Source organism: Quercus suber, unplaced genomic scaffold, assembly GCF_002906115.3.
Source record: "Quercus suber isolate HL8 unplaced genomic scaffold, Cork oak 2.0 scaffold_183, whole genome shotgun sequence".
Lineage (NCBI taxonomy): Eukaryota > Viridiplantae > Streptophyta > Magnoliopsida > Fagales > Fagaceae > Quercus > Quercus suber.
The window spans coordinates 402,107-425,262 of record NW_027069641.1 but is presented as its reverse complement, the minus strand read 5'-3'; the positions used below and the strand labels follow the sequence as shown (position 1 = coordinate 425,262).

Genomic DNA, 23,156 nt, shown 5'->3' with positions numbered 1-23,156 from the left:
CTCCAATCTACAAAATTCACCCCACATATTCATTTTTTTTTCGTTTTACTTCATCACGATGTATTTGTTTCTTCTATCCTCCTTTTTTCAATTTTTTTTTTAAAAAAATTCATTACACCCTTAGGTTCTTTTTTTTTTTTTTTTTTTTTGTGATTAGAAAAAATAGAAATCTCAAATTATAATAAATGCACATTATTAATCTTTACCCAAAAAATAGAAAAGCCATTAAGCAAGCGCATGAGTACGTGCTCAGAGGCTAGTGATATATTAATTGATTAATTAACCAAGTTTATTAATTAATCAAATTAACATGCAATGTACGAGGCAGTACTGTGAGACCCATTTTTAATGAAAGTTTTGTTAAAAAAAGAGGTTTGTGGGTCTCGTGAACAGTGCACGGATCCACTGGAAAGCACTGAAACGTGCTTCTCAATGAAAAAAAATAAAAATAAAAAATAAAACTCTGAAATGCAGACACACTACATTTCAGCTGTACCAAAATGGGTACTTATGGTTTGGCAAAAATTTAAGTTGTATAACTGTGGTTTGAAATTCGACACTTAACCTACCTGAGGTTTGATCAAAATTTAAGTTACCTACATGTGATTTGAAATCCCATGAATCAAATGTTTCGTTAGATTCTTTTTTATCAATTTTTTTTTTATATTTTTTTGTGTTTTTCAAGGAGAGAGACATAAAAGTAGAACATAATTACATATTTAGCCAAGTTTTTAACATAGATGGGTTACGAAACTCTAATTGAGCTAATCTCAGATGGATAAAGTGTCAAATTTCAAACCACAGGTAAACAACTTAAATTTTGGCCAAACCACAAGTAGGTAAGTTGTGATTTCCCAAAAAAATAAAAATAAAAAGAGTTGTGGCCATTTGTTTTTACTATTATGATTAAAATAATTTTTATAGAAAAAATATCATAATTTTCCTACAAAATATTTAGCCAAATCTTTCCACTGTCTTTTTCACTTCCCCTCCAAACTGCGAAGCCTTAATATAATAATGATGATGATAAAAATCTCATAAAACCCTCTTTTATTTCTCATCACTATCTCTCTTTTTTTTCAAATTTTTTAAAATATAACATGTTTTGTTGTGGTTTTCTTTAAGTAACGACAGTAAACCAAACAAATAATTGCCTTAAAGATTATATTTATATATTTAAGGCATTTACATTTAGAAAGACTTTCACTTAAATTTAATCATACCGAAGTGAACTGAAATGCTACATTAATGTGACTCAACAAAAGTGTAGTAACAATAAATACTATACTTAGGATTTTATATATTACAAGTTTGAGATTTATTTTTAATAATAAATTTGTATTTAAATTAGATGCTTTCAACCCAAACATGTCTTTTCCCATCATGTAAGTGCACAAAAATAGATACCAAAATGAACTGAAGTGATATGAATGAACCAAATTGGACCAAATAAAGATAATAGGATCAAATAAGAACAAATGGACTGAATAGGACCAAAGTAGGCAGAATGGACTGAACGGAACCAAATACGACCGAAGTGGACCAATAGAAACAATTCATACTGAATAGGATAGAATGGATCAAATAGAACCAAAGTGGACAAAATGGACCAAATAGGACCAAAGTGGACTGAATAGCCCGAATAGAACTGAAGTAGGTCAAAGTGGATAGAATGGACCAAATAGGACTAAATAGAAACGAAGTAGACATAATCGACTGAATAGGACCAATGTGGACTGGATAGACCGAATTAGACTGAAGAAGACAGAATAGGACCAATGTGGACCAATTAGAGCCAATATGGACTGATGTGGGCTGAATAAGACCAAATGGGCCGAATTGGACAGAATAGAATTTTAGTGGAAGAATGGACTAAATAGTACTAAATGGACTGAATAGGACCAAATTGGACCAAAGAGGGTAGAATGGACCTAATAGAACCAATGTGGACCAAATAAGACTTTTGAATATTTATCATTTTTATTTCATTTTTAAGGCTCATCTATATATATATATATATAGGTAAAACTGAGAGAAAATCCAATTAGATTTTAAATTGGATTCCAATTGTTGTCTAATTTTGTGCCGCGTGTCTTATTTAAGGTTTTTTATTTTCTAAGTGAGTTAATGAGGTGCAAAAGATGAATGGCCTAATATAAATAAATCATCAAAAATCAATAAACAAAAAAAAAAGGAAAAAAAAAAAAGAGTAAACTCATGTGTATATCCAAAAGAATTTAAAATAAAATAAAAGAGAGAGAGTATAATTTGAATCCATATATATGTGTAATTGTAATTTTTTTTAATTGTTCTATGCATATGCACAGGTTATACACTAGTATTTCAAATTTCTAATGTCTATTTTCGTATTTTTCTTTGTATTTTTTAAACTCAAAACTAAAGATTTTAGGCCAAATATAATAAAATTTCATACTTTTCAACCAAAAAATGAAAAAAATAATAATAATAATAATTTTTGAGCTAAACTTGAAAAGAAAACTTACAAAAAAATTCACTTTTAGGCCAAATTAGTCTAAAATGGACTAAAGGGGGACCGAAATTGATTAAGTGGACCAAATTGAACCAAAGTAGACCTAATTGGACCAAATAGAAATTGTTTAATTTTTAGGGAGAACAAATTATCTTCAAAAAAAAATTTAGAGAAAAAATTATACATTATATTACAATACAAAATAATTTTTATTCTCACACATCACGTAGATATGCGACTAGTAATAATAATAATAATAATACAAAGTAGGCTAATCCATTTCTTTTGCTAGTTGAACAATTTCTATATATGATACCACCACTGTAAGTATTCTTGATTTTAGTTGCAACAAGTTCTGAATTTATGCTTTTACATTTTTTACTTTTATGTCAAGTCAGTAGCTTATGATTTATAAAAATTTCAAGTTCAGAAACTATATGCCCTTGGCCTAGCAATAGAAGATTATAATATTTTCTTAAAAGGAAAAAAAAAATTAATAGATTACTACTTGGAGTTGGAATCTTCTTACTAAGTACACCAAAATAAAAGATCTTAATAATTATGCAAGTAGCTATAAAGTCAAGTGCTTCCATAAAACACAGAAGAATGTGCCTAAACAAAAACTTGAAAAAGAGCAAGAGAGAGATAATCTGAAAAGGGATAAGTCCTCGTGGTCACCAGCTCTGATTTGGAGAGACTTGGAAAAATCTTGGTTGGATCCACACCCCTTTAAGTTGGTAGCTTATGGAATCTTCAGCAGCTTCAATCCTCTCATTAAGTACGAGCTTGTCAATACGATCATGAACTAGTGTCCCACAAGTAGAAATGGAAACATTCTCTGGCAACCCCAATTCATTCTTCATGTTCATATGTATAAAATGTCTCATCCTACGACCAATTGGTAGATCATTTATACCCGGAAATTTATCTTTTGGACGAGGAATTATAACAAAGAAATTCCAGCTTTTGTCAATTGAAAAGGTAACTAGATTCTCTGAATTGTCAAAGAAGTAAAACTCTTCATCATGATAAGTAGCACCTCTGATTATCTTTATGGCATCTCGCGGAAGATACCCTTTGTGATTAGTCCAAACCATAGCCCCATGACAAAGCATATTCAACTCCAGTGTGGTTTCACTACTACGATTAATAACAGCAACAAGACAATCTTGAGAAATAGGAGGTGATGAAAACGCAGCAACGTGGTCAGTGACTTGCGAGTGAGGGAACCTTGGAAGGTCTATTTTAGCATGAGAGAAGGGACAAAAGAAGAACATGGATCCTTCTTGGAACATAAGAAGCCATCCTTTGTTTGATGCAAGGCAAGTTGCTCCATTCAATTCTGGGATATTAATGGTGTACTTTTTACCCGAGTTGCTTAACAAAATGCATTCAGAATTCGAACCATACACCAGAAACCAAGGTTCATGATCTGGTAAGGACTCAATCTCAGCCGAAGCTGTGGTAGAAGCAGATTTCCAATCCTTGCAGACACCACGGAAACTGAGAAGCTCAATTAGGCCTAACCTATTTGCAATTGGTGATAACAGGTCAGAAGGAAGGTCAGACCATTTTCTCTCTGCCATTTGGCCATATGTAGTCCTGATAAGACCCGTTTCTATGGACATTATATGCCTGCTAAACATGTTATAACTTATAAGAAAATAGAAAATGATTACTGGAGAACTAGCAAGAAAGGAACTGATAAAACATAAAGATTTTTACATTCATACAGGCATACCCTGATCAATGTAGTGGAGTGTCCTAGAAGTAGTAAAGCTTCCTAATGCTTAAAAGGACACTAGTGGTGGAGCTACTCATATCATTGTGGTCATCATCATCATCACCATCATTAAAGAAAGAACAAAGAAAAAAGAATAAGGGCATTTAATGAAATCAGAAAAACAAAGCCCATTCAACATGATGAATTATTCATTATATGTTATATGGTCTTATAGAAAATGTGAATGAGGTCAAACAAATTCTAACGACAACCAAACTGGTAATCGTGTATAGCTCAATAACCAAACAATCAATTCATCACCAAAATGACTGTACTCAAAGAATGCAATTCATCACCAACAAGAATCAATAATCATAAAGTAAATACCTCATGCATGAGAGCATGAGGTTCGGTTATGTAGCACATTCCTTCAAATTCTCTTTATTTAGGCTTCCATCTCAATGAAGTTTGCATTTATATTTAAATATTAGTTCACTAAATTATATTAATTACGATTTGCTAATATTGTTTAGTAGAGAACGTGTCCAAAACAGGATTTAACCAAAGCCTAAGCATTGTTTACAGGATATATATATATATATATACACTCTTCTCTTTCTAATCAATTAATTAACCCCAAAAACAAAAACAAAAACCCTGTTTGAAGCTACACAAAACATTAACATACCAGACATTGTCAAGAACAAAATTTTAAGAAGGGGGAATGAAAGATACTCAAGCATCAAGGCAACATATTACTAAAATTACAATCAGAATTGCCACTCTCTTTTTTCTTGATTGGTAAATTGCCACTCTTTTTTGTTTAGAAAAGAACCCAGAAATGTTGATGTCACGTATTGTATATGTATTCATGATTTTTGAGACGGGTGTGAAAATACAACTTTAAAATGAACACTTGTTGATCATAATCATGGATCATCTATGCATGACATGTTATGGTAAACCTGCTACAATTGAGAGAAAAAAAGACAAATCAACAAGAACACATGCATTATATTACTTTGGAGATTGGGGTGAAGAAACCCCCTCCTCAAGAGAACAGAGATCTAAATTTACAGAGTGAGGATCAGCCATCACAATGTTAATTTGCGATAAGTGCAAAAATACTAAACCACATAGTATTGTTTTATGTGTTGGGAAAGTCCAAACCAGTAAACCGCGCGCGCGCGCACACACACAAGAATTTTAGTTTCACTGGTTCACTAACAGCTGTCAGATTTTCCAAAGATAAATACTAGGTAGTTTTCACAATCTTTAACATATCTTTTTTTTTTTTTTTTTTTTTTTATCTTTAACATATCTAATAACGTACTAATCAGTTATTATTTTTATGATTTTTTTTTTTTTTTGATATCTTATTATTTTTATGATTGAAAACATCGTGGCTTTGAAATAGATTTTATTAAGAGACGATATCATATCACATAACCTCACTTTTATTAACAACAATCAAATCAAAATACATTACACGAGTATATATAAAACAGATTGTGACAATTTTGCATCTTAAAAATAAAAAATAAAAATAAAGAGAAGAAGAAGAAGCTAAATTAGACTCCAAATGCAATCGGATGGGAGAGCGAGACCCACTGGCTGTGGATTTTAATGAACCTGAAATGACCACCTCATTACATCGATCATTAATGTATAAATAATAATAAGCAACGAAGTATTAACAAAGGAGGGCATTTGGTCTAGTGGTATGATTCTCGCTTTGGGTGCGAGAGGTCTCGAGTTCGATTCTTGGAATGCCCCTAGAAACTATTTTGTTTTTCAACTTGTTTTTTTAGCTCATAACGGTGTCGTTTTGTTGGTACTTTTTATGAATAAAACATAGAATAATATCACAAAAAACAAATTTCCCTCCCAAACATTCTCAGCTCTCAGCCAAATCTTTTCCCACTGTCTTTTTTCAGTTACCCTCCAAACCCCTAATAATCTCCTAAACCCCTGTTTAATTTCCACTATTTCTCATCATGCTTTGTTGTGGTTTTCTTTTACTTTTGGGCTAATCAAGAGTGACCCAGATGCAAAAACACACTTTTTTTTGTTCTTCTATGATGGATAAGGAAATTTAGCACCAAAATAATGTGTGTGTATATATATATATATATATAGTTCATAAATTTTCCCAATGGCTGATGTTAGCGACTCTAGCAATACTCAGATTCTTGACTCTCAGCCTCAGCCCCCATCATCACCACCATCTGGTAAACTTTTTTTTTTTTTTTCCTCTTTCTCTATTGATTTCTCAGCTCTTTGCTTTTGATCAAATGATTGAAAATGGGAAATTGTAAACTACCCATGTCTTAAAAAGTAGAATTATTTTTATTATTTGGCATTAGATGTTGATAAATGATTCTTTTTTTATAATAATAAAGTGATTTTTATGTGGTAAAGTAGACAAATATATGGTAATGTTAGTTTGTGGAATGAGATTTTTCTTTTGGGTACAAAAGTAGGTAATGAAGCTAATGATGTGACTGAAGTTGGGTATGCTATGGCTTTTGAAGATACTGTTGTGCTTGATAGTCCATTAGCTGAAACCCAGTTGGAGAAACTTGTTTTTGATGATGAGGTTGTGGGTGATGGGATTGGGGGTGCAGTATGTGAGTATGAGGAAGAGGTGGTGCTTGACAGTGAGGATGAGGGAGTGCAAGGAAGTAAAGTGGTTAATGTTGTTAATGGCGTATTGGTTGGTAAAGCCGGTAGAAGATTGAAAGGGAATGTGATGGACTTGTGGAAGGGGCGGCTCAGTTCGCCTTGGAAGCGAGTGGACATGGCATTGGCATCAAATGTCTCCAACCAGGAACAATTTGGAGCAGGTTAGTGTCCACTAGTATTATCTGAATTAGTATTTTGTTAGGGGGTTTTGAATTTTATTTTCTTCGTGTTATTTATGACTATTGTTGAGTCTTCATGTTGTGTTATAACTTATAAATGAACTTACATTTACATGTATATGCATTTCTTTAATCCTTCTGTGAGAAAAAAAGGGCAATTTTGTGAAAACCATTCTGTGGATTGTTTGAAGGGAATAAAGGATCTTCTATAAATTTTGAGAGCACTGGTAGGGGAAAAGATCTATCTCATCCACCTCCAAGTGATTACAACCTTGCTAGATTGAATTAGATCAATTCTCAAGAACCTGGGGAGTCGGCTGAAGCCAATGCACTCAGATTTGTGGATCACCTCTTGTCATCTAACAATGTTGGCATGTCTCCAAGTGTTGGCCATGGAAAGACTTTTAGGGAAAAATCACTTCCTGTATTCAGTGCAAAAGGAACTCAAAGTTTGGCAAAGAGAATTAAACTTGGAACTGCAATTGTAAAAACAGGAGCCCTTGAATGGACTGATAGTGATCAGCATGGAAGTGGTGAAATTGCTAGCAAAAGGATGGAGACATCTATTGATTTTGGAGGTTGCAGGCAGAAATCAGTGACAAGTCATCAGGACATCAGGAATCTTCACATTAAACAAGGTGGCAGCTTAGTTCCTGAGGGCAAAGAGAACAATGAGTTCTTAAATCTCAGTAAGGAAATGATGCATTCAACTTGTGCTGATTCAAGATCTGCCTTATTCAGCTCAAAAGAGATTAACAGGACATTACAAGTAATTGAAAATAACCCTGTTGGGGAATTAGAGGATCGGTTAGACGCTAGCTTAACAGGACAACAGTTGGAAGCTAGCAATATGGAAAGAGAAACATCTGACATGTTTGATATTGGTTTTAAAACTCAAGTGGCTGCTGAAGTTATGGAAGCTCTAGCATATGGGCTCCCTGCAGGCGACAGTCATGATAATGCTTATCAAAGTCCAGAAAACACCCTTGATCATTTTACAAGAGGTGTAAATGAGAATGAAGCTCATTTTGGACATTCGTCCTTCCAAGAGACTGCTTGTTTTGATTTAGGAGACATAGCAAGAAAAACAAAGCGAAGAAAGCGTTCTGCTAGAAGATTTAGTAGAGGAAGTTCAGGTTCATTTCAGAAGCAGTTTGTAAATCAGGAGTTAGATCTTGAGTTGGCAATAACAACAAAAGTGAGAAGAGGCAAGTCCTCTGATCAGAGACAGTTAAATAGTGGAAATTCTGGTGATGCAATTGAAAGTTTAGGCAGAAGATCTGTTATGCCTAATAAGCAAAGAAAGGCATAGGGATCTTCAGAAAGGAACAAACTTAAAGATTTTAAGATTGATGTGTGTTTACCTCTGTCAGTTGAAAATGTTTCACTTGGCAAAGTAGAGTCCCAAGGAAAGTGTATGAATTTATCTCTGATTGCCCACCAAAATAGGCAGTGGATGTCAGGGGGTAATGTGATAAAGACTAAGAATCAATTAGATAATCCAGGAGATGTTATAGTTCAATACAGAAGAAAGAAGAGCCGTGTAGTTGCTGATCCAGTTGAAGTTTTGAGAGCCAATGAAGGAAATTCCAAACTGGACTTCAATTCATCTAGGGAAGCTAGAAACAGCAAATTGAATCACAAAGATCAATTTGTTCAAAGAAAGGCAGAGGCATCTTAAGAAGGTACCAAACTTAAAGAGTTTGAGATTGATGTGTGTTCTTCTGTGTCAGTTGAAAATATCTCACTTGCCAAGGGACAGTCCCAAGGGAAGTGTATGAATCTATGTCCTGTTGCCCAAAGAAACAGCCAAAGGATGTCAAAGGGTAAGTTGATAAGGACTAAGAATCTAGGAGAAAGGATAAATGATGGTGTTATAATTCTATACAGAAGAAAGAGGAGCCATGTAGTAGTTGATCCAGTTGAAGTTTTGAGTGCTGATGGAGAATATTCCAAATTGGACTTCAATTCATCTTGCGAAGCTAGAAACAGCAAAATTGAATCAAGATGATCAATCGATTCAAGAGGTCACCGCCATAACCAATTCCTTAAGATCAAATCCATAGAGATATCCAAGAGGGAAAAGAACATGTCGTAGTGTACGAAGACATTCAAGTGGACCTAATAACATGCATGCCCCATTCACAACAGTAGATGGAAATGACAGAAATCTTCATTGTATTGAAAGTCAAAAAAGTTCAGAGGGCATTGAAAAAGTGAAGGGGAAAGCAAATTCACCAATATATGCTTGCCCACATCGGCATTCTACAGAAACTGATGAACCAGGTTCTGCTGGTGCTATTTCAAACTGTGAATCATATGCCATCAATACAAGAGTATTTCCTACAGGTTTGTGCAGAGCCAGGGCATCTATGCAATCTGGAAGTCTAAATGGGAAAGATTCTATATCATCTACTGGTGGTGCAGGAAAGAACCATAAGTTGGAGGTGTTATCAAACAAGACTACTGAGCCATCTGGTTCAGAAAAAACTATTACATTTAGCTCCACCAAGGGCATAAATGTGGCAACATCCAATTGTATATATTATGATTATCACAGAAAACCATGCAACAAAAACCTACCAACATCATCCTTTTTGAAAGAGCTTTTAAGACTGGGTGTCCCTGAGTCAACACCTGAGATTACCTCAAAAGACTCAAGAAGACGAAGAGATATGGCATTTGTTCGAGTCTTGTTTAGCTAGCACTTGGACAACAATATCATCAAGCAACAGAAAAAGGTAGATCTTGGAAGCTTTTCAATTAAAATGCTTTTCGTATTTACTTGTTCATGATTTCTAAATCCCAATTTGTTAGCTATTCTAACTTGGAGGTCTGGACTATCTTGAAGTAGTTCATTTTATCAAATTTGGAGGTTTTGGTTCCCTTGAAGCAACTAACAAAAACACTGTCCATAACACTTGTACATCGCATGTGAAATTACCATAATTCATGTCATAACTTATATTTATTTTCTTCTGGCAAATCCTGGGACGACTGGGCATATCCATTGCGTCATGTTGCAGGGATGCCACACATTTCATAGCTGACAAATTTGCACGTACAAGAAATATGTTGGAATCCATTGCTCTTGGAAAACTAGTGGTGACACATTTATGGCTAGAGAGCTGTGGACAAGCAAGCTGCTTCATTGATGAGAAAAATTACATTCTGAGGGATACCAAAAAGGAAAAGGAAATTGGCTTTAGCATGCCTATCTCACTAACTCGTGCAAGCCAACATCCACTTCTAAAGGTAGGCATTTGTTAATTGGCTCTAACCAGATAGAGCTTTGGCCTGCTTGCAAATTGGTTATCTCTTGTCTTGTCAATTGAGCTATTTTTACATGCTGATGTCTGTTACCCTACATTTTTTTTTTTTTTTTAAATAATCGTTACCTTACAATTGTCGCTTCTTCCCTGTAGGGTCGCAGAGTCGTCATTACCCCAAGTATAAAACCTGATAAATAAATGATTACAAGCTTGGTCAAAGCAGTTCATGGCCAGGTATGTAATATGTCAATATGTGTAAATCCAAAGCTAGTATCTATTAGTTCATTGTTGGTAGCAATGTAGTGCCTGTCCTAACATAGTTAAATCATATTATGATCTGTTTTCTGTTTTCTGTTTTTTCCCTGCATCTCACAGATGCAATGATTTTCTATGTACTATTTACCTATTTGATGTTTTACTGAGTTTCTGATAAATTGCTCCTCAGCCAGTGGAGAGAAGTCAAGTATTTCCAGCAAAGGATGAAAAGATCCTAGATGATCTTTTGATTCTTTCTTGTGAAGAAGATCATGCAATTTGTAGGCCTTTCCTTCAGAAAGGTATACAGCTATCATCCATCTTCTTTTTCTATAAAACAAATACTAGAGTTGTTGTAAATGACATATTGTACTACCTGTTCTTGCAGGAGCAGCAGTTCACAGTTCAGAGCTTTTACTGAATGGAATAGTTATTCAGAAATTGGAATGCGAAAGGTTGGTATTGGTATGACAACTATATTGTAATATTGAAGTGTGCATATGCAAGCTGGGGTTTGAGTTTGAATCTAGCATTCACAGGCTCTAGAAATCTGGTTCACACCAACTCATCATTAGCTAGTATCCACCTTGAAAATATTTTTCATGCTTTTAAAAGCTTTTCACTGAACAAATGATTAACCAGGCACTTTTTTAAGTCCAAGTGGCGCTTAGCTGGTAGTATGGGGTTACGGCAACTCAATTCATGGAGTAGCATAAAGTGCTAAAGGTCTCACCAAATTACTTCAAAAATTTGATCTGGTGAAGATAACTTAAGTTAACAGTAAACAACAGATAACTTTGGAGACCAAATAAAGTATTAACCAGGGCTCTTAATTGCCCTAGTAAGAAAATACCATGCGACTCTGATTTGATTAAACATGTATTTCATGTATGGGATTTATGCTATTCTCATCAGGCAAATGTAGTGAATATTTTCAGCCATTTGTTATTTTTCTAACTCTCCGTTTCATTTTGTTTATGACAGACATAAGCTGTTCAAAAATCAAGAGGACTCTCTATAGCACATGATCAAGAAGCCACTTGCTATAACAGTAGCATTGCATTTTTGTAATCGCATTGATAATCTGAATCTTTCTAGCACAAGATCAAGGAATGATGATGACTTTTGTCTTTGTGTAAGCAATGTATTTAGTTTTCCCTTATTGGTTTTTGCGTTTGTGGGTGCTAGAATTCCTTGCAACCGAATCAGCTTTCTGCTGGAAAGGGAGGGGTTGGTTATTTTTGTTGTAAATTATATATCAGAAGTTCACCGGAGTTCTTTTGGTAATCATAGAAACTTTTGCATATTTGTTTCATGTCAAAACTCATCAAATTTCTTTGGGAAAAAAAGAGCACTAAATTGTTGTCTACTAATCAATGTAGTGTAGTTTAGTATAGCGTAAGCATTATGCCAGGATTTGGGGGTTTGTAATTGCTTTTTTAAGGACACCCTGCAATATATATACCCCAAGAGTATTAAGCATATATTGATTTGTGTAACATCGTTGTTCAGGGCATTAGTGCCCCAACCTAGTTATATTGTAAATTTCTTATTCCTTTGCCTTTATTTCTTTAAAAAAACATTAAAGCAAGAAAAATATAATGCAAGCGTAGCATTGAAGATGCATTTTGGTCCACAACTCACACCTTCAAAACGATATACCCCATATATTTATGTATATATGAGTATAGAAGCATCAATCAAGTTGCTAGTATTATGTCCGAGCAAATTACAGGCATTGAGTGTGATGGAGGCAAGTGATCTCTTTCCAATATTTCTTATATTATAAATGTGGCAGATGGTAAAATACCAGTGCCAATCAATCCAAGGAGTGACAAACTAATAGGAAATAAAGCTGTAAAATTGGCGTGAGGATAACAAGCCACAGGATGAGCAAGGACCTTAATGGAGCCAAGTTATCTTCAAGCCCCAGTGCCATTCTAACAAAAAATGGTCCTTGAACACAATTTCCTTTTACTTAGTGAGAAGAGGGAAGAGAAAGGGGGTTGCAGGAAGCCACAAACCGAGAACCCAAAAAAAATTACAATACAGATTGGCCAAAAATTATGTCTTTTCCTTGCAACCAGCACTGGCTTGCGAATTGGTTTCTGAATACATATTTCAAGCAATAATTGCTGCTACAGCATAAAGAGCATGTCAAAGTAGATAATAACTCCCTGCAAACAGTTCTTTTCAAGTAGCAACAACTAGATATGCATCTATGACATGATTCTTACAAAAATGAGAATGCACAACTATTCTTTATGTTCAGCATCAGGTGAAAAGCTCTTAATGCACATTACACAGTAGGAACTGAAAATCACTGGACCAAATGATGGAAATCCCAACATAGGAGTTGAACCACAAGAATTTCTTGGCTTGCTTCATTTGCCTGTGACAAGAGCATTATCACTAATGTCACCATCGTAAATACAGGGTATGATACTTGGTGCATCAAACAGATGTACTTATCAAAAAAAAAAACAACAAATTAAAGACATGGAGGATTTATGTAATTTTCTTCAATTATATTAAGGATATACAATAGAATCTATATTAGTTTTCAATAGTCACTAGAGTTGATAAAAGAAAATAACAATGTGGGGAACTTCATTTAAAACTGCCTTAGTCCCCACCCATTGTAAGTTAGAAACAATATATATTTCGGTTTCTTAAGATATTAGATATGGAAATAACCAACCAGAAGATCAAGGCTAATGATTAGCCTCAGGAGCTTGAGTGTTGGCATTGAGACTATCATAGCCTCCACCTGTTGATGCCACTGGATTGGCTTGATACAATGGTGGTGTGACCATAGGTGGTGCACCGTTGGAAGATGTGGGTGCTGCTGTGCTTCCAGGAACTGTTGTGGCTACACTACCAGGAGGCCTTGGAATAGGATTTAATTGAGCTGGTAAGGAAGGAGCACCAGGTGGAGCCATCATAGGTGCCATCGCTGGAGAAGGCATATAACCTGCCAAACCCAAGAGAATTATTTAACATAACACGTTGCTACATGCTTACGGACAAAGAACAGTTTGCATTGCATGTCTTGCACATGGATCAAACATTGTGTACCAAGATCACACATTAAATATAAACCTGGAAGAGAACTAGCATCAAATTTATATTCCATGTGTCTGACAAAGGAGTTTAGGGTAGAACCATTTGATTGATGAAACATAGTGATAACTTTTTAATGTAGTAAACATGCAGACACAAATCATAATAATCTGCCAATGTTCTTGTCTATCCACCATTTGATTGCTAAATATTGGGAACCCAATTAAAGATGGATAGCATACAGTAGCAAAAAGTTGCCTTCCCCTATACTGGTTGTCTAGGACCGACCTAGGCCCGACCCTATCAGGCACCCAATCTTAACCAGATTAAAAAGGTTTGCTCATGGGATGGAGCAATAGCATCCCAATTCAGTGATTTGCTCACTTGTTCACGCAAATAACAAAAGAAAGAAAACAGATGTGCACAATAATATCAACTAGCAGTGGCAAAAGCAATGCACCAAGTCAAAGAAAGATAGCAGGCACAAATGAATTCAAACAATTCAAAATATGAAAATCTACATGCAAAATATGCTAACACAAGGATAAATGCAAAATGTGTTTCAATTTACCTGGAGCACCAAGGGGTCTTGGCAAAACAGGAGGCCTAATCCCTGGGATTAATGGTGAACTTCCAGGTAACTGTGTGCTACCAGGCATCGGCATTACAGGTGTAGGTAGAACAGGAAGGCGGGGCCTCTGAACCATTAGATGTTGATTGTAAGCAGCACCAACCTGCTGGAATGCTGCAGTTTGCCCAAGATGTTCCTTAATCCTTTGGTCAATGAAGTTTTGGGTTTGTGCCTCCTCAAATTGCTGATAGTATGACCTAACATTTGCCTATATTTATTAAAATAATTAGCATATAAAAATAATTAAGAGAAATTACACTTTACCACCCTAAACTATGCACTAGATTATACTTTGCACCCTAAACTATCACACCCATCACGCTTTGCACCCCGGTGTTATTTTTGCCGTTATATTTAACAGAATCTTGCTGCATGTGACAAGCACATGCTTCTTACTTAGGTGGAACAAAGTTAAAAGACTGAAACACCTTTCCTCAAAATCAATTAAAACAAAACCCAATTTTTTTTCTTATTTGTTTGGTTTCCCACTGCTTCATCTGCACTCTCCCTCTCTCTAAAAGAACACAAAATCTTAGAGTTTCTCTCGTATCTTCCTTGGCCATTGACAAAGTTTAGATCTTCTATTACAGGTTAACAAAATCAAAATGCATTCAGTTTATGAGATTATTGTTCTAAAATTTCAATTTCGCTTCCTAACTGCCTCTTTTAAATCGGTGATTTATTTTATGTGTGATGTTGCTTTGGGTTCAGATTGATATAGATATATATACATATATATATGGTTTTGTGTTAAATTTCATATGATTGGGCATCTGTCTAAGCGGATTTGTGGAAGGTTTTGTGTTTGAACCTCGCACTCTCTCACTCTCTCGCTTATCATACTCTCTCACTCTCTCGCTAGTTTTGTGTTAGTGATGAGTACTGGAACTAGTAGTCAGGGATTTTACTAATTGGTAGCTTTTTGAATTTTTTAATTATGGATGGGTGTGTGTGTGTGTGTGTGTGTTTTTTTACACTGTTATAGAATATAATTATGTGTTTGTATCGACTTAGGTGGTGTCTTCAATTGGTCCCCACACTGTATAGAATAATTTTTGTCCCACTCGTAATATTGAAAGCATGTTTTTGACTAGAATATTTTAATGCAGAAAAAAATACAGCCAAAACATGGAAGAAGGTGATTTAATATTTGAGATTAACCACGGGGGAAGGTTCAAGAATTTGAATCGGTTAATTTATGTTGGTGGTGACATATCAATTCATGGTGAGGGATATGATAGGGACTGTATGTCTTTTATTGAGGTTGAGAGTATTTTGAAGTCATATGGATATAAAAGGGGGGATTTAGTTTATTACAAACAAGTTGGCATGAATTTGGATGAAGGGCTTGTGCAGATAAAAACAAATCCAGATGTGTTGAAGATGGTTGACTGTCATAAAAGCGTAGAAAGTGTGGTAGTATACACTGTTGGTCAAGAGATTGACAGTGATTGCATACCATTTACTCATAACCTACTTGAAAGTGATATTATTGGTGGTAGCAAAAGGAAGGGAAAAGAGAAGTGTGTTGCTAATGCTGCTGGTTTTAATAGACCAAAAATGCAAATTAAGGGTGGGAAAAACAAGTCTACTGGTAGCAATAGGAAGGGGAAGGAGAAGGTGTGTGATGATGTTGTCCCCCTAGGGTATGATGCCAATGGTGACCTTGATGTGGATTGGCTGAAAATATAGCTGAAGATGAATATGAAAGCTTGAATGAGAGTGAAGAAGAGGAGGAGTTTGATGTAGAACACAGTAGAGCTTATAAAGATCGTTTTTGGGGTGAGGTACTGAGTGGTGATGAAGACATATTTGAGCCAATTGGGAAGGAAAATGACCCCAAGAAGGTATTGTATTTGACACATGGAGAGCAAATGGGTAAGGATTGTGGTTCTGATAGTGGCAAAAGTGATGAGCTGATTTCTCCTAAGCCCACATCTGAAGAGGATAACTGTAACACCAACAAAAATCTTGAATTTAATGAAATTGATATGGCCTGTCCAGAACTTGTAAAAGGTTTGAAGTTTGGTGACGTTACCACTTTTAGAGAAGCTGTCAGAGAGGCCAACTTGATTAAAGGCAAAAATTTACATTTTGTGAAGAACAATAAAGACAAGGTGATTGTGAGATGTAAAGCTGAAGGATGCAAATATAGAGTTTATGGTTCTCAAGTAACAGATGAAATGACCTTCCAAATTAAGACATTGAACCCCACTCACACTTGCACTAGGGCATACAAAAATTCAGCATGTACATCAAGGTGGATTTCTAAGAGGTATATGCAGAAGTTTAGATATGATTTAAACTGCCCTACCGCTGGACTGCAGAAAGAGATCAAAGATAAGTTTCATGTTGATGTGGATAGGATGCAGGTGTATAGAGCAAGGAAAAGTGCTGAAAAAGTAATTGATGGTGACGATAATGAACAATATAATAGAATTTGGGACTATTGTGAGACATAAAAGGCTACAAATCCAGGTACCACTACATTGATGTTGGTGGATAGGCCTACTCTTGATGTGGCAGGTACATTTTAAAGGTTATACATTTGTCTCCAAGCTACAAAGGAAGGGTTCAAGGCTGGATGTAGAGTAGGATGCAGGTGTATAGAGCAAGGAAAAGTGCTAAAAGAGTAATTGATGGTGACGATAATGAACAATATAATAGAATTTGGGACTATTGTGAGACATTAAAGGCTACAAATGCAGGTACCACTACATTGATGTTGGTGGATAGGCCTACTCCTGATGTGGCAGGTACATTTCAAAGGTTATACATTTGTCTCCAAGCTACAAAGGAAGGGTTCAAGGCTGGATGTAGACCCTTAATTGGGCTAAATGAATGTTTCTTGAAGGGCAACCAAAAAGGACAAATCTTAAGTGCTGTGGGAAGAGATGCCAATGATAACATGTACCCCAATGCTATGGCTATTGTAGAAACTGAGAGCAAGGACAGTTGGTCTTGGTTCCTTGATTCTTACTGAAGGATCTTGGCCTAGTTGAACAACATGGATGGGCATTTATTTTAGATAGACAAAAGGTATGGGCAATTTTCATTACTTTTATTTATTAAATTTGACCTTTATATATTTTGTTATTTTTATTAAAGTATTTGTCTTTCGTATGTAGGGCTTGATCCAAAGCTTTGACGAGGTATGTCCTATGGCAGATCATAGGTCATGTGTGAGGCATTTGTATGCCAATTATAGAGATAAAGGCCACAAGGGGAAAGCACTTAAGGCCAAGTTGTGGGCTGCAGCTACAGAATATACAGAGCATGAGTTTCTTGAACAAATGGGTGAGCTTAAGAAATTGTGCCCAAAAGCTTATGTGTATTTGGATAATGTAGATCCATCCATGTGGTCTAGGTCATATTTCACAAACTATTCAAAGAGTGACCTGCTTGTGAATAATCTGTCAGAGAGTTTCAACTCATACATTTTAGATGCTAGGGACAAGCCTATAGTAACCATGATTGAAAAGATTAGGAGAAAGCTGATGAGGAGGTTCCAATTGAAGAGGGAAGGGATGTCTAAATTGACAGGGAAAATATGTCCCAAAATTCAAGCAAAGTTGGACAATGAAGGTTTGAAGTCTTCTAATTGTGTGTCAATATATGCTAGAAATGGTTTATTTGAGGTTGAGTGCAAACATCAAAGGTTTGTTGTGAACTTGAGCAAGAGGACATATGGTTGTAGGAAGTGGGATCTTACTGGCATCCCATGTCAATATGCCATATCTGTCATACTATTTGATGGAAGTGTACCTAAAGATTATGTGCATCCTTATTACACAATTGAGACATACATGAAGGCATATGAACCAATAATTTACCCTGTGGCTAGCATGGAACAGTGGAGAAGGACATCAATAGATCCTTTGGAACCACCTAAGGATAAGATACAATGTGGTAGACACAAGATAAAGAGAAAGAGGCATCCTTCAAAACCCAAAAACCCATATAAGCTAAGCAAAGCTGGTACAATCATCAAGTGCTCTGAGTGTAAGAAGGTGGGACATAATAGCAGAACATGTCCGTCCAAAAAAGACAAGGTTAGTTTTGTGTGCTCTATGTTATGTTTGCCATCATTAATTCTTCATATTTATATATTTTTTTTGTGTTATAATGTAGGGTACAGTGTCTACCAATGCTAAGAAGACACCTACAACAAACAAGAAGCAAGCAGCTGGAGGTGCAAGGGCTACTACTGCAAGTGCTGTAGATTCAAGGGCTAAAGGTGTAAAGACTATTGCTGTAAGTGCTATAAATTCAAGGGCTAGAGGTTCAAAGGCTTTTGTTGCAAGTTCCACCGGTGTAAGAACTTTAACGACACCATTAACAATATATGGTGGTGGTGGTGGTGCTAACAGTGAGCGTGTGGTGGTGCCAACTTTGGAAAAAGCCATTCAAAGGATGCATGCATAGAAGAAGAAGAAAACCTTGGGTTTGAGAAAATATTTTGTGTTGGATTGTGCAAGCTTTTTGTATTAGGCATTAACAACATGTAATCCTTACATTTGGGTTTTTTTTTTTTTTTTTTTTTTTTTTTTTTTTTTTTTTTTTTTTTTTGTCATTGTCAATTTGTAAACAATGATTTTTACTAGGCATTAACAATTTTATGTTCTGCGTAATCCATACATTTGGATTATTTTTTGTCATTGTCATCTGTGAACAATGAGTAGATGTAAAAGCACTTTATTTTGTGTCATCATCATGTGGAACTCATACAATGTAGCATCATGGTGGTTTAGTACCAGGTACCCTGTGAGTTCAAAAATATGTTGCTTTCCAGCAATGATTTGCAAGGTATTTTTACACTTGTTAAGGCCATGGTATTGTATCATACAATTTAGCAATTTGTGAAAAGTGGTAAATTCTCAGATATTTGATTTGCAATTTGTGGAATTCAAAGCATTTCTAACCTGTAATAGAAGATTTGAACTTTGTCAATGGCCAAGGAAGATATGAGAGAAACACTGAGATTTTTGTGTTTTTTTTTTTTTTTAGAAACAGTGCAAATGAAGCTGCGTGGAATCTGGGGAAGAGGATGGCCCCACGTTAGATAGAGGGAGATGTGGAAAATTTTGGGTTTTGTTTTAATTAATTTTGAGGAAGGGTGTTTCAGTCTTTTAACTTTATTCTACCTAAGCAAGAAGCATGTGCTTGTCACATGTAGCAAAATTCTGTTAAATATAACAGTAAAAATATCACCGGAGTGCAAAGCATGATAAGTATAATAGTTTAAGATGCAAAGTGTGCAGTCAGATAGTTTAGGGTGCATAGTGTAATCTAGTGGATAGTTTAGGGTGGTAAAGTGTAATTTTCCCATATAATTAAGAGAGAGAGAGATATGTGAAGTACCTTATGTTTGTAACCTGCATTGTGCTGCTTTCTCACGGATGGCTGAGATAGAAAGACGATATGATCAGCAATATAAAAACATTCATTATGTCAATTTCTAGGAACTGTAACTATGATATACAGGAGAAGGCGCAGTAACAATTTCAAACTTCAAAGGACATATATACGGTAAACCATGCAGATTTTCATGGTTACTTTTTATGAATAACATAAAATTTTATTAAACAAACACACAAATCCAAGGACACAGAGAATACATAAGAGAAACACTAAAAACATAAAAATAAAAAATAAACAAGGCAATGAACAACAGTGAAAAGTGTTCTTCTACCCTTTAAAAACTCCATACCCATTGCACAAGCTACTCTCTCTGCAGGATCTTGAACTGAGAGAGGTTGTTATTAAGCAGTCATACCAACAATTTTTAAGGAACTAATTCCCGGACTTGAACCCTCAACATATTGTTTGAATGGAGGACACTTGCCATCACACCAAGGTCCAGAGTCAGACTCTAAGCAATATTGTATCCTTGATATTTAAAAATCCTAAAATACTATTTACAACCTCTTAAGTTTGAGGTTGTTTCTAAATCGGCCCCTTGACTATGAAAACTTTTAATTTACACACTGGAGTATAACAATATTGTCAATGTGCCCTTTCCGTCAACATCCATTAGAATCTCGCAATTAACCCACACAAAAAACGACATCATTTTCAGGAAGGTTAATGGCAAAAATGTGGCAGACCATTACAGTAGGAGCATATTGACATCATTATAATATTCAAGGGTGAAAATTGGCAGCTTTGAGACACCGACTTAAAGGCTACCACAAACTTAAAGAGTGTGTAAAGTGCATTTTTAGCCTTTTGATAGTCATAAGAACCCAGAAGCTCCCCACAACACAAGACTCACCAAATTGAGCTCCCACATAAATAATAATAATAAGAATAACAGTTCAACTTCAACCTAAGACCTCAATCAAGTTCACAAAGATAAACCCATCAGCTCCTAGTAAAAGGCATCAAGTACAAGAAAAACCACACTTTTACTAACAAACAATACCAAACATATGAGGAGCCATCGCATTTGAATGATTTAAGAGAGAGACTTACAGAATCGTGAGTCAAGTAGGTATCACAGTAATCGCAGTAGTAGCGTGGCATGGCTGTGTTGAATTGAAACCCTAAGGCTCAGAAAGAGAGAGAGACAATCAGAGAGAGCTCTCGGTCCGACTCAAATCTAGGGATGGGTTAGAAACTCACTTGCTACCAGTAAAACGACAACGTGCTGTGGAATTCCCTTTCTCCTAACCCGGAGCCAAGCTTTTTCTTTTAACCGGCGTCGTTATACGCTTCTCCACAGTCCACACTCTCTCTCCTCTTCTTTTTCTTCAATACCTTGGACACCGCTTTAACTTCAGCTCTTTCTTCGTCCCTTACTCGTCACGGCAAATATATATATATATATATATGTTTTTCTTTTTCTTTTTTTAAATCACCGAGATTCAATATAAAAACAACTTTTTTCCTGAATTTTTTTTTTTTTTTAAAAAAAAAAAAAAGCAGATACAAACTAACATATAAATATTTTTTTAAAATTTTTATTTAGTTTTTTCTTTTTTAAGATTGGTTAGTTTTTATGTTAAAATGTTTTGGATTTAAAAATAATAATTAAATGGGTATTGATATTCTGATAAGATTCAGAAATGGATACTAATGGGTATTGATATTCGGATATCCATAGGCAAACTTTTCAGGTAAGGTATAGGTATACTCGATTCATACCCTACCCATGATCATCCCTACTCAAATCTCTAAGCCCACATATCCAAAAAAAAAAACCTCTCTAAGCCTAAATGCATTTAAACGTTACCGTTTACGGAAAAACTACGTCGTTTTGATCAAAAGTGCAGCTTCTTAGGATTGTCTAGTAGAACAATTTAAAAATTGTTTTCTTTTAGAAACAATGTTAAAAATTTATAATAAAAAAACAAAAACAAAAAAAAAGGAAGAAAATCCTTCATAAGGATGTTTGGTTCAAAGTTTTTAGTTTCGATTTTTTAAGGTTTGCTCTCAAAATATATTGAGATCAATTTTTTGAAAATAATATTTTTGGTGTGTGTTGTGCATAGTTGTTAATCAGCTAATTTCAATGATGGGTGTGTGAAATTGGCATGAGTCTCGTGACAAACTTGATCAAGTTGTGGTCGCTAACTTTAGCTTGGTGAATTTGAGGAGTTACAATACTTTTGTGTCCGCTCTTCGTGGCAACATGGTCAAATTGGATTAATATTGTGCACCATCATGGTAGCTTTATTGACTTCAGTAGTGTTCTTTAAAAAATAAATAAAAAATTTATGAGAACGCTAAAAATGTTATTCATAATTGAAAACAGAAACAACGTTTTGGATAAGAATTTCTTCTATAAAACAAGGATTCTTTTCAATACAAGCATAGAAATCACCTGTGCCTAAAGTTGTCATGTTTTTGCTAAAACATGGACCGATCTATTACCTTGCATACATACATGAGAGAATTCAACCCTACGAAACTCATTACAAAGAGCTTGCATGCCAAAGATAACAGAAACCACAAATGAGAAGGGGAAAAACTCTTGAATGCCAACATTCTTTCCAAACTAAAGATCAATTTCAAAAGCCTTTGCCTTCGCTTCCATGGGCCCCAAAGGTGCATGTGTTTTCTTACTCAAAGCCACTTGGGTGGGTTTGCACAAAGAGGTGTCAATTGTAAAGATTTTTGGTAAAAAACAAGTTAAAAAGTCAAACACTTTTTAAAAACTCCAACTAAACAATCCCCCAATTGCTCCAAAAACATAACCACCTTAAATCGATTCAAGTGGCTTAGTTCATGATTTTCATCGTTAAAACAATGGTTAATAGTTTTCTTCTTTTATATATATATATATAGAGAGAGAGAGAGAGAGAGAGAGAGAGAGAGAGAGAGAGAAAGAGAGAGAGAGAGAGGTCTATGTGAGAATTGATCGTTATTAGGACTCTTTTTTAATTAAATTTGAGCCACATCATTACCAATTTGGTTTAATCATGACATGGGAGAAATCGTAATTAAGGTTTATTGTAATTGTTTATATAGCTTAAAGTGACTTAGCATATTTTACGAGAAATTCAAAATATGGTCAAACATAAATTTTATAATCCTTCATAAAATCCGACGAATGTGTGTTAAGTCTCACAATAAACATGTACCAAGTGTGTGCATATACAAAAATACATATGTGTGTACATATATATGTACATATATACACATGCGTATGTGTACATATACTATATGTTTATTTCCGTCCGTGTACTGAAAGGAAGAAGATACTTGAGAAACTAATTTTTTAAAAGGTTGAAAATAAATATTTATAGTGTTGTCTAATTTTGTGTCATGTAGCTTAAGTCTCCAGATGCATTATTTTATATTTTTGGAGGAGGAACAATGTTTTCTAATGTCCATTCATTCGTGAGACGTATGT

At 35.1% G+C, this 23,156-nt stretch overlaps 4 protein-coding genes and 1 non-coding gene across 5 annotated transcripts; 3 read left to right on the top strand and 2 right to left on the bottom strand.

The window, feature by feature from the left end:
* Positions 1-3,015: 3,015 nt before the first annotated feature.
* Positions 3,016-4,082, bottom strand: LOC112003944 (F-box/kelch-repeat protein At1g57790). Its single transcript, XM_065778418.1, has one exon. The coding sequence runs from the start codon at positions 4,075-4,077 to the stop codon at positions 3,166-3,168; it is 912 nt and encodes a 303-aa protein (XP_065634490.1). The 5' UTR covers positions 4,078-4,082; the 3' UTR covers positions 3,016-3,165.
* Positions 4,083-5,918: 1,836 nt separating this feature from the next.
* TRNAP-UGG (transfer RNA proline (anticodon UGG)) lies at positions 5,919-5,990 on the top strand. Its single transcript has one exon. It is a non-coding gene; the product is annotated as a tRNA-Pro (tRNA).
* A 379-nt stretch (positions 5,991-6,369) lies between these two features.
* Positions 6,370-7,369, top strand: LOC112030454 (uncharacterized). The gene is made up of 3 exons (XM_024063145.2): positions 6,370-6,445; positions 6,698-7,060; positions 7,270-7,369. The coding sequence occupies exons 1-3, from the start codon at positions 6,370-6,372 to the stop codon at positions 7,365-7,367; spliced, it is 537 nt and encodes a 178-aa protein (XP_023918913.1). The 3' UTR covers positions 7,368-7,369.
* On the top strand, positions 7,368-12,021 carry LOC112030465 (uncharacterized; the record flags this gene model as incomplete). Its single annotated transcript, XM_065778426.1, is given in 8 exon segments — positions 7,368-8,384; positions 8,532-8,750; positions 9,145-9,817; positions 10,062-10,333; positions 10,504-10,588; positions 10,800-10,907; positions 10,994-11,060; positions 11,590-12,021. Coding segments are annotated over 8 exon segments (2,478 nt in total), but the record flags the coding sequence as incomplete, so codon positions are not given.
* A 637-nt stretch (positions 12,022-12,658) lies between these two features.
* Positions 12,659-21,118, bottom strand: LOC112030699 (U1 small nuclear ribonucleoprotein C). Its single transcript, XM_065778465.1, has 6 exons — positions 20,924-21,118; positions 20,774-20,844; positions 19,661-19,702; positions 14,240-14,507; positions 13,307-13,579; positions 12,659-12,997 (listed from the first exon to the last, which is right to left on the bottom strand). The coding sequence occupies exons 2-5, from the start codon at positions 20,822-20,824 to the stop codon at positions 13,320-13,322; spliced, it is 621 nt and encodes a 206-aa protein (XP_065634537.1). The 5' UTR covers positions 20,825-20,844; positions 20,924-21,118; the 3' UTR covers positions 12,659-12,997; positions 13,307-13,319.
* Positions 21,119-23,156: the final 2,038 nt, after the last annotated feature.